Below are 23,074 nucleotides of genomic sequence, written 5' to 3'. Positions count from 1 at the left end.
TCACACCAAATATTGATTTGCTTTAGATATTTCTTCTGTTTGCTCACTTTGCATTTTGTACATTGATAAAAATAAACCATCAAAATATAATTTTTTGAAAGCATGCTTACTTTACAGTATCTGTTCACACCTGCCTAAAACTTATGCAAAAAAAAAAAAAAATATATATATATATATATATATTTCTAACATCAAATATTTTCTATATTAACAGTATACGTGGGACAACAGTGAATTGAATTTGTTCAAATCTACAATTGCATATGCCATGTCTAAATATTTTGGGTCGGTGAAGAACCAAGAGATTGTATTTTCGTAAGTACTTTTTATGACAGAGCACAGCATGGAAAAACAGGGCCAATGAGACAAATTACAAGGTAATTTGTAACTCAGGAAGCTGGGACAGTGTCTTCCACCAATTGTTGGGGCTTGGAGTACTGGGGGAGATTTGCTAAAACTGGAGCCCAGAGAATCTGGTGCAGCTGTTCATAGTAACCAATCAGCTTCTAAATTCAGCTTGTTCAATGTAGCTTTGACAATAACACCTAGTAGCTGATTGGTTATTAGGCACAGTTGTGCCAGATTCTCTGTGCTCCAGTTTTAGCAAATCCATCCCACAGTGAGTTGGGACTGCACTTATCCAAACAAGCTCATTGAGGTCAGACTTTTGACTATTCTACTGTGGAAATGATACGTTCAATTTGACATCATGTAATACAGCAAGTTTGTTTAATAGAGAGAAATCTAGGAAGAGAATTAAGTTGACACTGCTTCCAGACAGTAAACTTTGGACTTGTGATATTTGTATACATGCAGGATTAAGTGGGTGAGGCTTACTATTTTCTCCAGGATGGAGAAAAGGGTATTCAGGAGCGCTGTCTTTTTTGTGTCTATTATTACACTGGAAGGCCAGTAGAAAAGTAAATACTGTACATACAACTTTTTTATATACTTTTTTGTTTGTTTTTTTTAAATAAACTTTATTGCCCATATTTTTATGTATTTTTTATAGATAACTAGCAATCACATTATAGTGGTTCTTCAGTAGATGTCTTACAAATGTGTGCATATGTACTGTATATACACACATACACACAAACATATATACACTGCTCAAAAAAATTACAGGAACACTTTGAAAACACATCAGATCTAAATGGGGAAAAATCTCATGCTAGATATCTATACTGATATGGACAGGCTAATGTGTTAAAAACATAAGGATGCCCCATTGTTTGATGGAAATTAAAATTATGAACCTACAGAGGACTGAATTAAAGACACCAGAAAATCTGGGTTGGGCAGTGATCACAGGGCCCACTAGAGGACGTTGGGCCCTCAGGCCACTCTCGTGAAATCTGTTTCTGATTGTTTGGTCAGAGACATTCATACCAGTGGCCTGCTGGAGGTAATTTTGTAGGACTCTGGCAGTGCTCATCCTGTTCCTCCTTGCACAAAGGAGCAGATACCGGTCCTGCTGATGGATTAGGGAACTTCTATGGCCCTGTCCAGCTCTCCTAGAGTAACTGCCTGTCTCCTGGAATCTCCTTCATGCTCTTGAGACTGTGCTGGGAGACACAGGACAACTTCTGGCAATGGCACGTATTGATGTGCCATCCTGGAGGAGCTGGACTGCCTGTGCAACCTCTGTAGGGTCCAGGTATCGCCTCATGCTACCAGTAGTGACACTGACCCTAGCCAAATGCAAAACTAGTGAAAAACAGTCAGAAACGATGAATAGAGAAAAAAATGTCAGTGGCCTCCACCTGTATAACCTATCCTGTTTTGGAGGTCATCTCATTGATTTCCATCTAGTGCACCTGTTGTTAATGTTATTAACACCAAAGCAGCTGAAACGGATTAGCAATGGGGGTGCGTAATCATTGGAGTTTGTTATAAGCCTCCCAGTGTTAATGAGGAAGTAGAAACTCTGCTCCTTGCACAGATCGTGGGGGATTTTAACTACCCAGAAATTGACTGGAGTAATGGTACTGCAGGAACAATTAAAGGGCAAAAATTTTTAAACCTACTACAGGACAGTTTTATGGTACAATTCATAGAGGCCCCTACTAGGAATGATTCTCTGCTGGACCTGATAATCTCAAACCATGCAGAGCTTATTACGAATGTCCATATAAAAGAACATCTGGGTAGCAGTGACCATAACATGATTTCATTTACTGTTAGCTGTAAACAGCAAGTACATACGGGAAAAATAAAACCGCTCAATTTCAAGAGAGGTAATTTTCCAAGGCTGAGAGCTGCTCTCCAAGACTTAGACTGGGAGGGAATATTGGCATTGATGAACACAACACAGAAATGGGTGTTCTTCAAAAAGACTGTATATGAACACACTGCAAAATATATTCCCATGGGCAACAAGTTTAAAAGGCTAAAAATCAAACCTATGTGGCTTACGGCCAAAGTTAAAAAGGCTATAAATAATAAGAAAAGAGCTTTTATTCAATATAAAATTGAAGGAACGCAATCATCGTTTAAACATTACAAAGAATATAACAGAATATGCAAAAAGGAAATAAAGGCAACAAAAATTGAAAACAAATGACAGATTGCAAAAGATAGCAGGACCAACCCCAAAACATTCTTCAATTATATTAATAGTAAAAAGGTTTTGTCCGAGCATGTAGGCCCTTTACAAAATAATCTAGAGTGGGTGATTGGGGACAAAGTGAAGGCAAGTGTATTTAATACCTTCTTAAGCTCTGTATATACAAAGGATTATGGGGGAGCTCTTGTCCATAATGGGCATGGTATTGACACAGCTCCAGATGATCCACAATGGCTCACAATTGATATGATCAAAAAATATTTAGACAGTATAAAGGTGAATAAAGCACCTGGACCAGATGGCAGGCACCCACGGGTCCTTAAAGAATTGAGCTCTGTCATTTCAAAGCCATAGTTTCTAATTTTTAGGGACTCTTTAATGACTGGCATAGTACCACTGGATTGGCGTAAGGCCAATGTGGTGCCAATATTTAAAGATGGGTCAAAATCTTTGCCAAGTAATTATAGACCTGTTAGTTTAACTTCTATAGTTGGGAAGATACTGGAGAGTTTAATAAAAGACCACATAGATGAGTTCTTGCTGGAAAAAAATATTTTAAGCAACAGACAGCATGGATTCATGAAAGACAGAAGTTGTCAAACAAATCTGATTTCTTTATAAAACCCCACATCTCTCCTCTACAATGGAAAGCACAAGATAAAAAAAACCCCCCATTGAACTAGTGCTTTTTGGTCGGAGCTTACATCATGACATCGCTCCGGTCCTCCTAGACCATAGAGATTAGCTGAGGCCATCTTTCCTCAGATAATGTCTGTGGTCAGCTTTCACATTTGCTGGATCGGTTCACTAATCAGGCAGGTAAGCCCAAGAACCACTGAAAAGCTGCTGGGGGGGGGGGGTGGAGACCCCTACCACAGCTTCTAAAAGTGATCCTGTGGCTAATCAGTTGCTCAGATCACTTTTAGCAGTTAGAGAATCACTGGCTGAAAGAAATACCAGGGTTATGGCATAATGCTGCAGTCTTAACTCCGGTATTCCACTTCCAACCGAGGACATCTTTTGTCTATGGCCCGGTTCTGAAGTGAATACAATCATATCAAAATTAAATACTAAGACCAGAAATGTTTACACCTTTTTGCATTCAACAATTCTATTTATCAGCAACATACTGACAAAAAAACATAAATGGGATCATAATAGGAATTGGTGCTATTCTGACCACATGCACTACCATGTCTGCTATTTCATCATAGACAGCAGGTTAGCACAAAGAGCAAATGTGAAATTCTGTGTGAAACTGGGCAGATCTGCCACAGAGACATTTGACATGATTAGGCAAGTTTACAGCAATGTTGCAATGAGTTGTTCGAGGTGTCTTGAGTGGCACGCATGCGTTAAGAGCGGAAGAACATCACTGGAAGATGACAAGAGATCAGGAAGACCTTCAACGAGTTCAACCCCTGAAAATGTTGAAATGTCGAAACCATTCGGCAACATTGTGCATGATGACTGTCAGAGAACAATCCACGACCTTGCTGCCTTTGTCGGTGTGTCATGCAGAACAGTCCAGGCAATCCTCACATGTGATTTGAACATGTGCCATGTTGCTGCCAATTTTGTCCCCAGGCTGCAACAATCTCATTTCCGCACCCACCCTACTCACCAAATTTGGCTCCTGCAGACTTTGCCCTCTTCCCAAAGATGAAGATCCAGCTCATAGGTTGCTGTTTTGACATCATTGCGGAGATCCAGTGTGAATAGCAGAAGGTGCTGTACACGCTTTGAAAAGAAGACTTCAAGAACACATTCCAGAAGTGTCAGGAGCGCTGGGAGTGTTGTATTGCTGTGCAAAGGGACTATTTTGAAGGTGATAGTGTGTAAACATAGATGAGGTACTTTCTTGTTAACAGAGCTAGCCTCGAATCTTTTTGATACCAACTTGTATGTTTTTTAAATTTTGTTTTGGAATGGATCACTTTTCTTTGCATCCTGTACACACTTTTCATGTATACATGGCCAATAAGGAGCACCCTCCTGGCGTAGGATGCTAGGGAAATTTAGATTTGGCTCCTTCTGTAATCAAGGAAGCTGTAATTGTTCTGGCCTGTTCAGAATCTCACAGGCTGGAAGTTTGAATACTTCTGCAGGCTCTGAAAGAAGCTTCCAGAGCTTAGGGTGGGAGATACAAATTGACCAGCCTAAATATTTATCTGGTTCCAGCCAATCCTTGGAGGGGAAAGTTCCTGAAGGGGGCTGGAATGTAGATAATTAGTCTGAGACACTGGAGGGCAGGGTCCATCTCGCCAGTAGGGTTCCAGGGATGCAGCGGCTGCTGCTGCCAGGCAGCCCATGGATTGAATAGCTGCTCTAAGGAGGCCTCAGAGGTGCTAGCATCAAAGGCTCAAATAGACTTTGTTCAAAGCTGACTGCACCACACCACAAGGCTTCTGGTTCTGACAGGAACTCATCTCACTAGCTGGGTTGTATCTGAAGGAGGCTGGAAGGAGGCAGTTTTCCTGACGTGTGAGTAGTGACAATATGTTGATCCCTGAGACTGTGTGCTGGGCACTGCACTGGGTACCAATAGTTGCCCACTGATGCAGGGTAACCAGATGCCCAAAGACTTGCCCCATGGTCTTCAGCTGTGGGACCTTGGACTATTTACTATTTGCCACTACTGCTACTGCTAGAAGGTCTGTCTTGTGTTCATTCTCTAGTTCTGAGTGTTTTGGAGTATTCTATGCCCTCAATCCCTCTCCTGTTATAAGTTTTTTTATCAGCAAAAAATCCCAAAAAAGACAACCCCTAGACTGTTTATTGAAGCTGGAGTGGAGTGCTTCGGTGGCTAGCAACCTCTCTGCTGTTTGGGGGAGATCCAGTTAAAATCAGCAGCCCCTGCAAAGGTAGTGCTACATTTGCAAAAAATCCATACATGGAATTCAACTTTAAATGCAATCGTATTCAAGTTTTAATATACACCTTTGTTTACTAAGCTTACTGAGATAGACAAAGAGTAACTGAAATGTACCTCTTCTGGAAAAAATGCTGCACCAGGCCTACTCCAGTGATGCTCATGTGACTAAAAGCCTAGGCATTTGGTCATCTGATCTTTTCTGAAGTGGAGAATTCCATTGTTCAGACTCCCTAACCCCTTCCTTCAGCAGAAATCATTTGACAAAATATCAGGAGATGTAAGTATTTCAACCCTTCCTTTGCTTTTTATCTAGCCATTCCTGTAGGATCATGTTGTTTAAGAAAACTTTATGTATTAAAATTAAAAAGTAGCACCTCAATCACAGTTTGTTATACTTTAGTTTATGAGCAAAATGAATAATTAAATAATCAAAAAGTAACGTCAACTATTCACTATGCATCTTATATGGATTTTTCTTTTTTTGCAGCACTGATGATGTACGCATTTTCAAGGAAACTAAAAGAATCTCATTCTTCTTCTATGTAACAATGCCGGGTAAAATTGAAGAGGTAGTGCCAAAATCAGAAGTTGAAGCTGCTATTCGGTAAAGCCATTTTTCCCAATGCTTCCTCAAGTTAAGTCAGTTACAACAGATAGAAAGAAATATTAAATTTATAGACATTTCAATAAAGGATCCATTTTTCTAGTCATACCTCCACTTTCCTGCTATAGCAATATTTAAATCTCAGGGAACCCTATGATATTCAAAGAGAGTGGATTTTAAAGCTAGTTGGTCTCTCAGGAAAACATCACAAACTATTTTTATTCAACAGAAAATGTATAACACTTGGGGGGGTATCACTCCCTTTATTTAAAATCAAGGTTCTCATTGACATAGTTAAATATAGAATGTCAACCCCACAATAAATAACAATATTTAGAACACCACTACTGATTTCCAACACTACAAGTATGACACTAAATCTATAGTGGTCTCAACTTGGTCACTAAAGTGTTGATCACTTGGTTCCCAATGCGTTTAACCCAAAAAAGAGCTTCCTCAAGAGATCAAGGGGTTTTTTATGTTCTGTCCAATCCTCAAACATTAGAATTATGCCCATTCATGTGTGCAGTATGTCACAAGTGATGAAATAACCAGACTTCAGAAGAGCTAACAAAGTGCAGCGCAGGTACCCTTTACTATGAAGAATCCAAAATGTACTGAGCAGTCCATAAACAATGGTTACAGATCTACAGGGCCCCAATCCGCAAACTACCGTTAATGGGATACTATTCACCCTTAAATGGCATGGCTGGCAACACAAACAATGGTAGTGTGGTCCAAGCAGTTGCACAGTGTGTCTTAAAATGGCTGTCCACTATGCACCATAATAGACCTGGTGCACTCTGTAATCTAACATACTGTAGCTGGTCAGACATGTCTTCTATCATCCTGTTCCTCTGCAATACAATTCTACAATTCTGTGTGAGGACACTTGTGATGAGGGGTGTGGCCACTACTCCAGCTGAGGACACCAGAGTATGAGGATATTTCGAAAGTAAGTTATTAACATGATATAGGACTATAAAGGGAAAAAATACATGTGACATCAGTTGAAATGTAATCATAGCAAGGCTCTCCTTCTCCAGGCAAAAATTTATCTTGGAGAACCCTAAGTGCCCTGCTCACACTTCTGTACACTCACACACTTCAACATTGAAGTCTAGTTAGGAGATCTACTGCCATGTAACTATAGGGAAGTTATGCATTAATTTCCCTAAACGTCTAAGCAATGGTGTAACCTCTGGCACCCAAGGAGAAGATATCAATCTTAGCTCAGATGACTAACTTCTAACATCTAAATGCACAGTGGCCAGTGCAATATACAGAAATGACATTTTTTTTCCAATTACCAGCTACTCTCCCTATTTAATCTTCAGGGCTGTGCTGAGGAACAGCCAGAGATCCTAAAACAGAAAATGATTGTCAGACTGAGAGGGACTCCACTGATTACAGTGAGGCTTGTTCTGTGTAATATGCAGGACCAAGCTTTCCTGCACAGTATAGGAGCTCAACGGCCAATGTAGAAGCTCTTACCTCTACTATGTCCCAACAGCATGACAACCAAAGCAAATGTGTCTCCATTTTTTGGCCTTTTCCTGATGCTGCATAAGTAAATACCCCCTAGATTATTACAATACATATCTTTACTTGCTTGCTGTGCCATTGTGGCTCACAAACTCAAAATTATTCTCAATGTCTGGTTTAGGAAATTAGCTAGTTTGCATATTACCAGGTCTCTCAGCTACAGATGAGACTACATTGGTGATAGGTTTTTCTTTTTTTTTTCTGGGAGGGGGGGCGGCTACATCTATTTTACATGAATAACTTTCCCTATATTACCCATATGATATCATAAGGCTACAAATCATTTACCAGCTGTAATCAATCATTAACTATTTTGTGTCATTCTACCGGCAATAGCTTTTGTAGTGTCTGTCATGCTTATGTAGAGTTTTACATAACATGCTCATTACCTTCCTGTACTTTAATTGCAGCTTGTCCAGAGGTCGAATCAACAGTGCATTCTATTTAGATGACCACTCCATGGAGTTCCTGGGGATCCCCCCTACACTGACACCAGCCAGTGAACAACCCTTTGATATCTGGCTGGCAGTGTTTGGTGTTGTGGCTGGACTGCTAGTTATAGCTCTGGTTGTCCTACTTTTCCTTGGCTATAAAGATCGGAAGAAGTAAGTTCTTAATTAATTCACAACCCCAGATTCACCAAAACTGTTCTGCTACCTTAAAGCAACATTTGCAGTAATTTTGAACAAAGACCGATATTTGTTGTGTTATTAGGTTAGTTATGGCAGTGAATGTGCCCTGAATCCAGTTCCACCACCACAAACTTGCAAAGATTCAACAAAGATTTTCAAACAGAGTAGCTTCCTAAGTCTCCACAGTTAAAAAGTTTGCCTGAAAAAAAAGAAGAAAAAGAAAAAAGACAGCCCCTGCCCACCTAATGCATGCATTGACAGCATGTATTTCACTGCATTGCCCATTCATTTTCCAGATGCATACACAATCTAAAAAATACACCAGTCTCTTATAAGAATTTTATTAAATTGCTTGCAAATTCTTAAACTGATTTCAGAATAGGAGGGTCAGACATCAATATATCCATCTGATGCAGCATCAGTAGAGTCTGCAAACTTGTAGTGATGAACCTGAGAGAGTATCTTGCCAAAAATGAAACTCCAATTAGAAGGCATGCTTGTATTTAGTGCAGACGTTTGCGTAAAGCAGTGAGCCCATTTCACAACCTCCTAACAGAATTAGATTTTTTTTTTGGGGGGGGGGGGGGGCAGAACCTTTTTAATGTTTGACAGTATTTCATTAGCTTTGTTATGCTATTACTAAGTCTGTGATCTACAAGCACCCCCATATAATTTTCTATTACTGGTTCTCCTTCCTAATGTGCAATTTGCATATGTAGTTTTGCCACCCAAGTGCATACCTTTACAATATTGAACCTTTACATGCCATGCCACATAGTTGCCCAACCCCCCTATTTTGTCACGGTCTCCTATTAGGTATCTTGTTTGGTATCATCAGCAAACACTGAAATTCAGCTTTTAAGTACAACTTCTATATCATTAATAGACAGATTGTACAGCACTGACCCCAAGGCTGAACCCTAGGGCACAACTTTAGACCATTCAGAGTCTTTTATCACTATTCTCTGGTCCCATTCACATAACCAGTTTCCTGTCCATGTACAAACCATTTCATTAACTCCAACACACTTTATTTTATAGATTAAATATTTATGAGGGACAGTTTCAAATCCTTTAGCAAAATCTAGATAAACTATGGCAACTGGACTTCCACCATCCAATTTTTCACTGACTTCTTCATAGAATGATAACAGGTTGGTCAGATGAGAATGGTCGTTCATAAAGCCATGCTGTTTGTCACGTATGCCAATGTTCTGTACAGGAGCCATTACTATTCCCTCAAATACCTTACATCCTATTGATTATATTTGTATTTAATTTTCATTTACATGAAGTTTTGCTATTCTCTACTGACATTTCTCTGTATCTGAAGGCAAAGAAAAGCTAAGAAAGAAGAGTCTGAGAACCAAGACAGAGTTTCTGAAATTTTAGTGGCAACGACAGCGGAGAAAGTTGCTTCGACTCCAGCCAACATTTATGAAGATGCTGGGGAACAAAATAAAGCCTACGAAGATGTAGAAGAGCCACAAACAGCTTTTTAAGCTATGAAGAATCCTGGACATTTTCAATATAATATGGCTGTCAGTTATTATCATCTTTATAGTAGGAACTAAGAAATTCAAATGTCCTAAATGAGAACTTAAAATGGAGTGTTTCCCAACTCAAAAAAACTGAACAGAACCAAGAGGCATGTGGTGACTGCTGTTCCACTTCATCCAAAGCTATGTACTCATAGTAATAAGCACCACTCACTGGAGAACCATCTGTAATTTTTCTAACAAGCAATTAACTATTCTCTGTTATCTTTCAACCTATTGTAACAAAAAAGAAATAGATGAGATAACTGGTGCCTAAGATGTAAATACAGTTTTTCAAATAGACACTTCATAGGATGTGCCCTAAAGTTGTTGCATGGTGAATGCTGCAAAAAGAGACAAACTTTTAAAAATTCACTCAACAGAAAAGATTATAAGCTCTCTGGTTACTCGTGTCTTTCTATTATACTCAGTCAAAATTGTGGTAGTTTATGCAGAGTTTCCATGTTTCCAGTTCAAAATACAATTCAAGGGGGCTGCTTTTCAAAATAAAGTGAAGTGAATCTGTGCTTACTTTAAACACCTAATCATGTAGAGGAAATAAATATTTTCTAGATTCCCTTAAGATGGTTTGCTGTGAAGGCAGATTCTCTTTACTCTGTCAGGCTAATTCAGACCTTGGCACTTGCATTGCACTAACAACACGCATTTTTTCACACCGTAATAAATGATCTGGCACCGCATCTAAGGGAATTAAAAAACAGACTTGTACCATTTTTGCCAACGCAATGCATAACGACTAATGATATTGCATTAGTGTGTGTTGTAGTGCCCTGCAACACGTGTGCTGGAGCTGCATTGCCTTAATACATTGGGCTACCATTCAAAATTAAGAGCACCAGAACATGCTAATGCACATAATGATGCCCACGTTTTGTAATATATCACAATACATAGTAATGCACAACCATGCTATGTGATGCACTGTATCAGAAAACATTCTGCTTGTCTGTCTTTGGTGCATTCCTGTGCTTTGGCAGCTTATTCAAAATGAACGCAACGCACATTAGAGCATGATGTAAAGTGCATGTGTTACCGCAATGTACAGAAAGGAAGAACTATGAATGGGCCATAAATCCACCTCCCATTATTGTTCTAGACCATGGGTGTAGTCATATGAGTGAGTTGGGGGCACAAATGGAATCCTAAAATCAATAATGGGTCCTCTAGGTTAGTGAAAACGCAAAAGTTTCTGGAGTCCTGGCAACTCAGCAGATTGGTGACGGGACCATAGAAATATGATGACATTTTGGGGTTTATTTACTAAAGCTGGAGAGTGCAAAATCAGGCTCACTTCTGCATATAAACCAATCAGCTTCCAGGATTTATTGCCAAAGCTTAATTGAACAAGCTGAGGTTAGAAGCTGATTGGCTAAGCTGCACCAGATTTTGAGTGCTCTAGTTTTAGTAAATCTACCCTTTTGTGTATAATGGCAGAGCACCTCTGTTTTGGGGCTGCTTCACAATGTTTAAATTTGACAATTTACATCCATGTATTTCCAGAATATGAGAGTGAATTTGAATTTAGAACTTGATGCTAACATGCATCTATGGGACACAATAAAATCTGTAATTACCATCTTTTGATTTGTTTTACAATGTTTCAGCTGCATTTTTTAACAAAGATGGTTTTGTAAAGGTGAAATTCAAAAGATTTTCCTATTTATAAACTATAAGTATGAAACTGGCAACCGCAGACCTTTCAGGCTGGGCTCAATTAAACAGCCACCTACACATGCCTTTACAGCTTATCTGTGTGACCTTAATGTCGAAGTCTAAACATATGCACAAATGAAGGCACTAATAATAACACATTTTAATCTTGAACTACTGATTTAGTAGTTCTTACACTGAAGTATTAGCTCAGGGGTAAAACTTTCCTAGCTAGGTTTCAAATAAACCTGTACTGGGAGCACAACTGGATTTCCACAGTACACTGCTTCATAAATTAGTAAGGTTCTTTCAAACAGACGGTAATCTTACTGCCTTCTGAAAAAGCAGTCCATGGTGGATCACTTTTTAGGGGTTGGTGTAGCAGCAGTTGAAATGTGTTCTGGAGACATTACTGCCTGTCACGATCGGGGTCAGGCTCGGAAGGCCAGTAGCTACAACAGTGGAAAGACTCACTCACAAACCAAAGGGAAAATTACACAAGCAGACTTACTTGATGCAGGCTCATCCAAGGTGCAGGGACTCAGCACTAACAGGTCTTCACCAGAGCTTCTGATGGAAGGTCGTGGTCCTCAGGATAGCCACACCAGGAGGTGAGCAAGCTGGGTGCAGTAGCAGGTGTAGCAGGTAGGGATCAAGCAGATTTGTATTTGGTAAAGAAGTCAAAGGTTGGTAACACGTGGTTGCAGGTTGGGATAAAGCAGAAGTGTAGCCGAGGAGCAAGCCAAAGATCGGTAACAAATGATTGCAGGCTGGGATTAAGCAGAACTGCAGTTAAGGAACAAGTCAGAGGTTGGTAATAAATGGTAATTAAATCTGAAGAAGACAGCAGGAGCATAAGGGGCAATACAGTGGATATAACAAGTCTACACACCCCAGTTAAAATCTCAGGTTTCTGTGATGGAAAAAAATGAAACAAAGATAAATAATTTCATAACTTTTTCCACCTTTAATGTAAGCTATAAACTATACAACTCAATTGAAAAACAAACTGAAATATTTTAGGGGGAGGAAGAAAACATAAAAAAACTAAAATAATGTGGTTGCATAAGTGTGCACACCCTCTTATAACTGGGGATGTCGCTGTGTTCAGAATTAACCATTCAAAATCATGTTAGTTAAATAGGAGTCAGTACACACCTGCCATCATTTAAAGTGCCTCTGATTAACCCCAAATAAAGTTCAGCTGTTCTAGTAGGTCTTTCCTGACATTTTCTTAATCGCATCCTACAGCAAAAGCCATGGTCCACAGAGAGCTTCCAAAGCATCCCTCTCTTAAAAGGTATAAGTCAGCAGAATGGTACAAAAAAATTTACAAGGCAATAGATATACCATGGAACACAGTGAAGACAGTCATCATCAAGTGGAGAAAACATGGCGCAACACTGACATTACCAAGAACTGGACGTCCCTCCAAAATTTATGAAAAGACAAAAAAACTGGTCTGGGAGGCTGCCAAGAGGCCTACAGCAACATTAAAGGAGCTGCATGAATATCTGGCAAGTACTGACTGTATGGTGCATGTGACAACAATCTCCCGTGTTCTTCATATGTCTGGTCTATGGGGTAGAGTGGCAAGACGGCAGCCTTTTCTTTCAAAGAAAAATATCCAAGCCCGGCTAAATTTTCTAAAAACACATCAGAAGTCTCCCAAAAGCATGTGGGAAAATGAGTTATGGTCTGATGAAGCCAAGGTTAAACTTTTTTCCAAAAGATGGGGCAAAAACAACACTGCACATCACCAAAAGAACACCATACCCACAGTGAAGCATGGTGGTGGCAAAATCATGCTTTTGAGCTGTTTTTTTCAGCTGGAACTGGGGCCTTAGTAAAGGTAGAGGGAATTATGAACAGTTCCAAATACCAGTCAATATTGGCACAAAACCTTCAAGCTTCTGCTACAAAGCTGAACATGAAGAGGAACTTCATTTTTCAGCATGACAGCGACCCAAAGAATAAATCCAAATCAACAAAGGAATGGCTTCACCAGAAGAAGATTTATGTTTTGGAATGGCCCAGCCAGAGTCCAGACCTGAATCTGACAGATAATTTGTGGGGTGATCTGAAAAGGGCTGTGCACAGGAGATGCCCTTACAATCTGACAGATTTTTTTTTGCAGAGTGTTTTTGAAAGGAAGATTGGGCAAATATTGCCAAGTCAAGATGTGCCATGCTGAAAGATTCATACCCAAAAAGACTGAGTGCTATAATAAACGCAAAGGTGCCTCAACAAAGTATTAGTTTAAGGGTGTGCACACTTATGCAACCATATTATTTTAGTTTTTTATTTTTACTTCACCTAAAAGATTTCAGTTTGTTGTTCAACTGAGTTGTACAGTTTATAGGTTACATTACAGGTGGAAAAAGTTCTGAAACGATTTATCTTGGTCTCATTTTTTTACATTACAGAAAACTGAGATTTTAACAGGGGTGTGTAGACTTTTTATATCCACTATATCGACTGAAGAAGAGCACAATAATCTGGCATACAGGAAGTGCAAAAGCATGGCCTAAATAAGATGTTTATGGGAAGAGCAAGGAGTTCAAGGTTCACCGGAAAGAAGAGAGAAAGTAAATGTGTCCAAGGGATCAGGCAGGGAGCTGTCCAGCATCTCAGGTGGCTCTGCAATAGGTGCTACTGCCAGATGCAGCAGAGCTCCTGGGTTCAGATCCCAGTCCTGACAATGCCACCTCCTACAACTTTATTTTTATTTAATTTCTGAATGCCAGTTTTGCATTCTGGGACTTGGCACAACTGCAAATCAAAAGTGTTTGGCCTGCGGTTGGGGTGACCCCAGTGGGTGAGTTAGATAAGAAATGCTGCCTGTCAAACTCTGAAGCCCAGGTTAAAAAATGCCATGGCTGCGGCATGTGTAGAGCCCTTCCAGCACCACACCCTTTAGTTTCCTTTGTTGGGAGTGCACCGATTGTGGTGACACCATCAACAACCAGTATAAGAGAGAGCCAGTACTCAGCCTGTTGACCTCAAGATTTTATTGAGGTAATTTTGTAGAAGCATTGTACTAATATGCAGAGTAAACCATAACACACCTGTGCAAGTTATGTGTACAGCCTTGTCAGGCTGTAATGTTTGTTACAACCCAGGATTTGTTTATCCAGTTAAAGTGGATCCAAATGCAAAAAAAAATTAGATTTGCTATCTTATAGGGAACATCTAGAAATGTTAATTTTGCCTGTGTTTAATGCCTAAGCAGTACCTTAGAATCTGCCTTTTGTAGACCCTCATTTAAAATTGCAGTGCACTTCCTGTGCATTGAGCCCCATGGCTGTATATACCTGCAATGTGAGATTTGGTGATTTCATTACTATGTGCTGCTTGTACCTAAGCTATAAAAGGGACAATAAGAGGGAGAGAGACTGGTACACTAAAGAGGACACCTTGATCCCCTTAACCCTCAGCTGCGGGTCCTGTGATGGAATCTAATGCTGTGGACCTAATATACATGGGGAAGTAGTCCCAATCCTGTGGTTATTCAAGGAGAAAAATGGAGGTGTAGAAGGAAGATGGCTTAAAAGACAGGTGCTTGTTCTGCACAGAAATGTCAGCTACAAAATGACTACTCCTATGTGTGACATCCTGAGACAAAGAATTCTGATGAGTTTGGTGTTTCAAATGGTATGTCAGATGTCACGGAAAACGTGAAGTTACAGTAAAGTGTGGGAAGTGCATTTTATGTGTAGACATTACTATATTCTGAAATATTAAGGTCTCAGGCCAGGGATGTTGTGAGTGTGCTATGGCCAAGAGTATGACACAATACAGCAGAAGGTAATCCAGCTACAGGTGGGTAGCTGCCCTCTTCAAAAAGAAGCTGGGAGGGGATGTGCACAGTTTGGTGTCAATGCCTATCCAACCATAGCCCCCTTTGCATGCTGGCCAGTTTCACACTGTGTGGTCTTTTATTTTTGTAGTAAAACCCCCACCTTAAAGCTTACCTGTCTTTATATATGGTGGCTGCATTAGATTTTTTTTTTTGCACACTTCTTTTTCCTGTAACACTACCTCATAGGAGTTGCTGAGTTATATTTGGGCTCCCTGTTGCTCTGTACCCCTCTCTGAAAGCCCAACCCCTGCTAACACCACAGTACTCTTCTGACCACAGTAAATTATCACCAGAAAACAGACTCACACACAGATTGGAGTGAACTAATATGTTCATCCTAGATTGTAAGCTCGAAAGAGCAGGGCCCGAGCCCCTCGTGTAGTGTATTGTTCCTGTCTTGTCTCATGTTCTGTCCCCCCTGCTACTGTACAGCGCTGAGCATACCCTTTGGCGCTATATAAATACTGTATAATAATAATAATATTAAAGTTGGATGTAAGCTCAGTCATATAGTAAAAAGTGGTATATGTGTACGTAATGGCAATTACCACTCTTAGTAACTCTAAGCAAAGAAAACAATACATACAGCAAAATCTTAATCAATATTGGCAGGCCTGCTATTCAGAAGTTAACCCAAAATCTCAAACCTGAGGAACTTCTAGTCCCCAGTGAGCAAGGAAACTATCAATGGTGGAACTAGCACACTTTGGGCCCCCAGGATCTGATAGCAAGGTTTTAGTCTGAAGCAGAAAGGAGCTTCTTTAATTTGGGTAGTCAACATCCCTTTAAATGCAGTGAGGAATCATCTACGCGCACGTTGGGGCCCAGTAGGTGCACTACAACGATCCAGACTCTTTAAGTAGGAAAAGATGAAAGTTGCAGTTCCTCAAAGGATTAACACCAGGGAAGAAAGAGGAAGAACAGATACTAACTCTTTAAGTGGCAATTAACTTGGGTGATGTTTTTTAAAATGCACTAAGCAGGTTGCAAACTTTAGGCAAAAAGATGGCAGAAGTTGGCAGAAGCACTTGCTAGCAAAGGGCAACTCCGCTCTGAGCTGAAGTAATTAATGGCAATGGTGGTAGATGTTCCTGTAAGAGAATAGTCTGATGGTTAAGGGAACAATGATGTGGTTTGGACTGCAGAAGGCGCACACTGTGGCCAGAGCTGATGATTGGACTATGCTATAAATGTGTTCAACACTAGCGGCTGGGGAACTAGGCTGCAACGCGTGGTAACTATATAAAGTGTCTGCAACTGTGGGCAGGAAAGTGACTGGTTGGAAAGGAATGTCAGTGCTCACTTGTTTGGCTGGTGTATGGGATTCTCTTACCCGATCTGTAGCTTTCAGCAGGTCCTAGCAGTTTCTCACTCTCAGCAGATGAGGGCCCCCAGTAGTTCTCCAATCCCCACTGCAGTGCTTAGTCAGGTCACAGCACTCTGAGTCGCCTGCCAACAGGATGTCTCCCTCTCTAGGCTGGTGATGCTGGTGGTCAGCGATCCCTCCTGGCTCCTTTCCTCTCTCCCTCTGCAGCCTGGTCTGGAACTCTGGCGGCCTACACAGCTCTCTCTCTCTCCACTTCTGCTCTCCAGCTCTCACTTCCCCATCCTGTTCCCGGGCTTCTACTTTTATAGGCCTCCGCCCACACACCAGATCTGGGAAAAATGTAGTCCCCCAATTAGCAGCCTTCTAACAAAGTTCTGCAGTTCAAGGTCCATAAAGCTTTTACCAGAGTGTGTTTCATCGAGTTACAGGACACTGCCACCTTGTGTCTCTTTTAACATCCTGCAGTCTGAATAATAGCAGGGTGTTACATTCCCTTAACCTGGTAATCCTTCCATTCACACACTTTGTGTCCTAGGCTGACAACTGTACTGATCATCATTGCCAACCTAGGACAGGGAGTGTGTTAGGAGTACATAATTATGGGGTAGATTTACTAAAACTGGTGCACTCAGAATCTGGTGCAGCTGTGCATGGTAGCCAATCAGCTTCTAACTTCAGCTTGTTCAAATAAGCTTTGGCTATAAAACCTGGAAGCTGCTTTCTATTCAGAGTTGCACCAGATTTTGCACACTCCAGCTTTAGTAAATAATCCCCAGTGCGTTAGGGCTACATAACATCTCCCTATCTTCTACATAACAGGGGGAAGTGTCTTGTAGTCCACAGAGATAGCAGGGAATAACGCTATCTGATAACAGTTTGTAGACACTAAGTGCAGAAAGTTAGCATCTCACAAGATTTGCGGACAGATAAACACTTGTCAAACAGATATGATAACATGTTTCAATAATATATGTACCAGACCAAAAGAGAGCAAAAAAAATGAAATGTATTGTTAGAGTTTACATAGACTTAAAAAGGCATAATAGTGTGACAAAATGTGAGCATGACCAGGATTATTAAAAAACAAATCAAATAAAAAATAAAACTTCTGAGTGCTGTGTGTGCCAAAATAAAAATATATTGTTGTACATACATATATCATACCATAACATATACACGCATGCACTGCAAAATAATATCCAAATAAACAGTGCTATACCCAACCTATAACATCCACTAAATACACTTGAGTATATTACAATCCATCCATTAAATGTGCTCAAGGTGAACGTAAAAAAAGTAGTAACAAAAGTCTCCAGTTTATTTCTTCTTGCAAATTCTATGCTGTTTCTGCCTGTTATAATGTTCTGTCCTGAATTTGGCTGTTAAACCAGTGCTCTGATCTACACAGTGAACACAGAATCACACCCCGCAATGATTTGACCTTTGAGTTAACAAAAGGTCTGGAAGGTGCCTATGTTATGTCAACTCAAACAACTCCTCCACAGTCTTTATTATAGAAACTCTGATGCAAAACAAAACCATAAACATACCATAGTGTGGTATGTATATAAAAACAACACTGCAGGGACACAGACTGAACGCCTATACATCCCCATATGGGTAAACACAGCTCTCCATGTGCGTACGCTTTAGTATGACCCATGTGAATGAGGCCTTAGAACAGGGGTCTCCAAGCTTTCTAAACAAAAGGAGAGTTCACTTTCTTCCACCCATTGGCAGGGCTGGACTGTGACCAGTGGGAGTTGAAAATTCCTCGGCAACCGTGGGAATAAACAATGCCCATCCTTGGTTTTAGCGGGAGGAATAGTGCCTGATTGTTGGTATCAGTGGAAGGAATAGTGCCCCATCGATGGTGTCAGTTGGAGGATTGGTACCCCATCATTGATATCAGTTGGAGAAATAGAGGTTCCAAGGGCCAGATAAAGGCAAGCAAAGGGACTTTCCAACTCCAAGGCCATAGTTTGGAGACCACTGCTTTAGAACACCAAAGTTGCACTCACATTGTGTGATGCATCACCCTGCACAAGTACATCTAAAATAATATTCACGTAAAGACCAAGCATTTTCTGGAACTTTTTGTTTAAAAGTTTAAATCAGTATATTTTGCTACAAAATTACATATACCCCAAACATTATACATATATACAGTATATATGTTTCTTAGCAAAAACCCTAGAGAATGAAATGGCAATCATTGCAATGTTTTATGTCACATGGTATTTGCGCAGCAGTTTTTCAAATGCAATTTTATTGGAAAAAAAACACTTTAATGAATTAAAAAAAATAAAACACAATATATAACCCAATTTGTTTGTAAAATATAAAAGATGATATTACAGCGAGTAAATAGATACCTAACATGTCATGCATTTAAATTTGTGCACTCTCGTGGAATGGTGACAAACTGCGGTACTTAAAAATATCCAAAGGCGATGCTTTAAACATTTTTACAGGTTACCTGTTTAGAGTTACAGAGGAGGTCTAGTGCTAGAATTACTGCTCTCGCTACAATGATCGTGGCGATACCTCACACGTGTGCTGCAAACAACGTTTACATACGTGACTTAAGTATGCATTCACTTCTGTGCACAAGTACAGAAAGATGGGGGCGCTTTAAAAAATGTTTTCCTATTTATTTTATTTTTTATTTTTACACTTTGCCTTTATTTTTTTATCACTTTTATTCCTATTGCAAGGAATGTATACATCACTTGTAATAGAAATAAGGATGACAGGTCCTCTCAGTGGAGAGATCAAAAAGACCGCAGATCTCTCCTTTGCCTTTAGAAGCAAAAGATCATAAAACATTTTTTTTTTATTTTTTGCTGTAAACAAAAATGTTTTTACATCTAAGCTCCGGACCGGAAGTGACATCATGTGACCAGCCGGCTGCACTGGTGGACCGTACCTCGGGCGCACTGGCTGAAACAGTAAGCCCGAGAAACACCAGCGAGTGGCTGGAGGGGGGGGGGTCCCCTCCTTCCACTACAGAAAACGATCTGGTTGCTAATGGGCTGCTGTAACGGAACCATACTCCGACTGCAGTTAGGTATTTCCGTTAGACTCCCGCTTCTCCATCCAAACACAAACCACGGACACCACTCTTGAAGGAAAACCAGGAAATAGACCACTTTATCTTTAACACAGATACAAGATATATACATTCAAGGGAACAATTCCCCCCTCCCTGCATAAATACACAGGGCGGGGCAACCACATCTAGCAACAAGAGACACATCAGCAGACACCCCCCACCAAGCCAATACACAAACACATACATCCCAAATAGTTTGCTCCCAAGCAAGACACACAATAGAACAATGGGATACAACCACATGGCAATAAACAATGAACAACCCCCCACCCCACCTATACATGTCTACATAATATCAGGACATATCACCCTGCACCCCTAACAGGCACAGGGTGACTTACACATAAGAGGGATATGGGGAGCTGAGACAGGGGTCTCCCCACCTCTCTAAAGTGAGCTGTGTTCCATGGGCCCCCCACTCCCGCCACAGCTGCTCAGACTGCAATTATGAGAAATCCAGCCCCCACTGAAAAAAAACATTAGGGGGGTTATGGCTGATATCCTCAGCCACAGCCCCGGTAAACCACTTGAAAACCACAACATATATAATATATAATATATATGCGTATTGCTGTCCGCAGGTGGATAAACCCTCATAATGCATCAGATGTATGAGACACCAGTCTGATTCTGTGTCCTTCAATAACTGCACCAAAACTCTGGTCACGTCTACTGATGTGTTTCATCATTCCAGCTTTGTCAAGAGACAGAGACAGGGACACTGATCTCATATATCCTGCTTCTCGGTCTGGCATTAACCCCCTCAATGCAGAGTTACAGACATACACCATACAACTGGAAATGCATAAAATTTCAACAATAATTAATACAATTATTCAAAAAATAAACAAAAAAGTTTTCCTCATATTACCATAACATAACACTATGAAACTCCCAAATTAATCAGACATTACTAATAAAGCAATTTAAAATGATGTCCATATTTAACCCCTTGGGAACCAGTATCAGTGCCAATACTAAGCATTTGCACGAGTACTCATACTCGTACAAAAGCTCCAATACCTGAAACTGATACCTTTGCGATGTGATTTGAGCCCATACTAAATGAATGGGCTCAAATTGCACTGCAAAGAATTGCATGTGATTTGAGCAAGAATGCAGTGTGAATCCTGTCTGAATCACATGCAGTGCACCCATGCACCCTGCAGGTGTGGCGATTTGCAGTGCCATTTGACCCACTCATTTTGTATGGCTCACATTGTACTGCAAATTGCACTGCACCCATAGGGAAACCGCATGTAATTCGGACAGGCATTCCTGTCCCGCATTCTTGTTCAAATCACATGTGATTCTTTGCAGTGCAAATTGAGCCCATTCATTTTGTATAGCCTCAAATAGCATTGCAAAGGTATCACTGATCGATATTGGCGTGTACCTGAGTACAAGTATCAGTACTCGTATTTGCTGATAAAAAAAAGATATCGGGGCAACCCAGGGATTAGGCATATAAACTTGTTTAGTTTAAATTTTAGTGAAATTTTTAATTTAAAGTTACCATCCCTCCATGTATATCCTACACTGTGTTTATTTGACTTCAGTCCATGGTTCTCACTATAAACCTACCCACAACTCTTTATGTCCACTTTGTCTACAGGTCGAGTTCACCTTTTTCCACCTCATCTGGTCCTGCCCCGTGGTACAAACCTTTTGGGCCCAGTTTGTTAGATTCTTGCATGACCATATGGGCTCCCCTTTATCTCTAAACCCAAAGCCTTGCCTACTTGGTCTCTTCCCAGACCCCAATATGGACAAGTTTTTGACTATATTTTTTTACAAGAAACGCTGTCTTTGAGGCAACCCCAGAATAAAGTGCTCAACTGCTTTGCATTAACAATAAGGCATTTCTTACCTAACTACTATTCAACGGTGGTACATGACTGATGCGATAGAACAGTACTCTTCTGTTGAATTGACAATTTTTTCTGTAACCAGTATTTGGAATACTTTTTTGATATGTAAACCTGACTGTATTTCCTGATGTTTTATTTTAATAAACTCGTTTTGGAACGTGAAAAAATTACCACCCCTCCAAACCTTTTTAATTCTTTCTATGCCCCAAATTTTTAGACCCTCTGGATTTCCGTTCTGAAATTTATCAAAGTGGGGTGAAACATTATGGGGTTGATTTACTAAAGGCAAATAGGCTGTTCACTTTGCAAGAGAAGTTGCACTTTGCAATGACATTAGCCCCACAGCTTACTGAATATGGTGAAGTTTCACTCTGCAATGAATAGTTAATCATGTGCATGTCCCCTGTACTCTGATATGAAAATCTAAAAATGGAATTTCCATTACAACGATACATTAGGGTTTTGTTCACACAGAGGTACTACAGCATACACCCGTGCAAGGGCCATGTTTGCCTGCATAGGGATGCACAAGTGTTGTGTGCATCTCCCGTGCATCCCCCATGCATCCCCATACAGACAATCCCATTTATGTAAATTTCACAGCCCTTTAGGCCCATACACCTGCAAAGCTCTCAAACCGGAGGCAATGGTTTTGTCCGTGTAGCTACTGTATCCCATATGACACAAGTGGGACTGCCATTCCATCCCCATGCAGTTAAACATGCACGCTGTAGCACATCTGTGTGAATGAGGCCTAACTGTATACTCATTTATTTTCTACTGACACTCATAATAAATGTTCTGAGGGAGTCTTCATCTCCCCTTAAAATGATAAAAATATTGTCAATAAATCTTTTCCAAAAAATGTAACCCTACCCTTCTTATGGTAAGCCAAACCCTACCATAAATAAATGCCCTCTCCCATTTGTCCATATATAGCTTAGCCTAACTGAATGAAATTCTGGCTCCCATTGCTGCCTTGCATTGCAAACTCATGACCGAAGGACTAGCCATTCTAAAACCGCAATGTCACGTGCGTAACAATGCCACAGCCAGCTGCACCCTGCACAACGATTTTCCAGCTAATTGGACCACAATCTATGTACCGGAAGCCTGAATGCGATTGTTACTGGGTTAGGTTAATTACGCAATTAACCCTTCACACTGTCACCACCTCCTTTTTGTACAGAGCAAGAGGAAACTCGGCCATATCAGCTATAACATTATAATGGTTGAGATAATCGTCTGTATAACACGGTCACAGCAGGCCGGTTATACAGAGGGTTAAACAAACACAGTAGCGCTCTTTTAGAGGCAGGAATTCGTAGATTGCAATAAAGAGCTATAGAAACAGTTCAACACTTTCAGAAGGAAAGATTTATTACTAAAAGGTCGAAAAGGGTGCAATAAAAATATTTACAGAAAAAAGATGTAACCAATATATATATAAATATACAGAGAA

At 40.3% G+C, this 23,074-nt stretch overlaps 1 protein-coding gene across 1 annotated transcript in view; it reads left to right on the top strand.

Moving 5' to 3' along the window:
- Window positions 1-11,525, top strand: part of ACE2 (angiotensin converting enzyme 2) — a 67,682-nt gene extending 56,157 nt beyond the window's left edge. Inside the window, exons 15-18 of the mRNA XM_089693635.1 lie at window positions 215-315; window positions 5,932-6,048; window positions 8,004-8,198; window positions 9,559-11,525. Coding sequence (XP_089549761.1) covers window positions 215-315; window positions 5,932-6,048; window positions 8,004-8,198; window positions 9,559-9,727 — 582 coding nt within the window. The 3' untranslated portion in view covers window positions 9,728-11,525. The remainder of the gene's footprint in view (window positions 1-214; window positions 316-5,931; window positions 6,049-8,003; window positions 8,199-9,558) is intronic.
- The last annotated feature ends 11,549 nt before the right edge of the window (window positions 11,526-23,074 follow it).

Source organism: Staurois parvus, unplaced genomic scaffold (genome assembly GCF_062004578.1).
Source record: "Staurois parvus isolate SC_StPar_1 unplaced genomic scaffold, SC_StPar_1.0 ptg000635l, whole genome shotgun sequence".
Lineage (NCBI taxonomy): Eukaryota > Metazoa > Chordata > Amphibia > Anura > Ranidae > Staurois > Staurois parvus.
The sequence above is the reverse complement of the archived record's forward strand: the minus strand, read 5'-3'. Positions and strand labels throughout refer to the sequence as shown.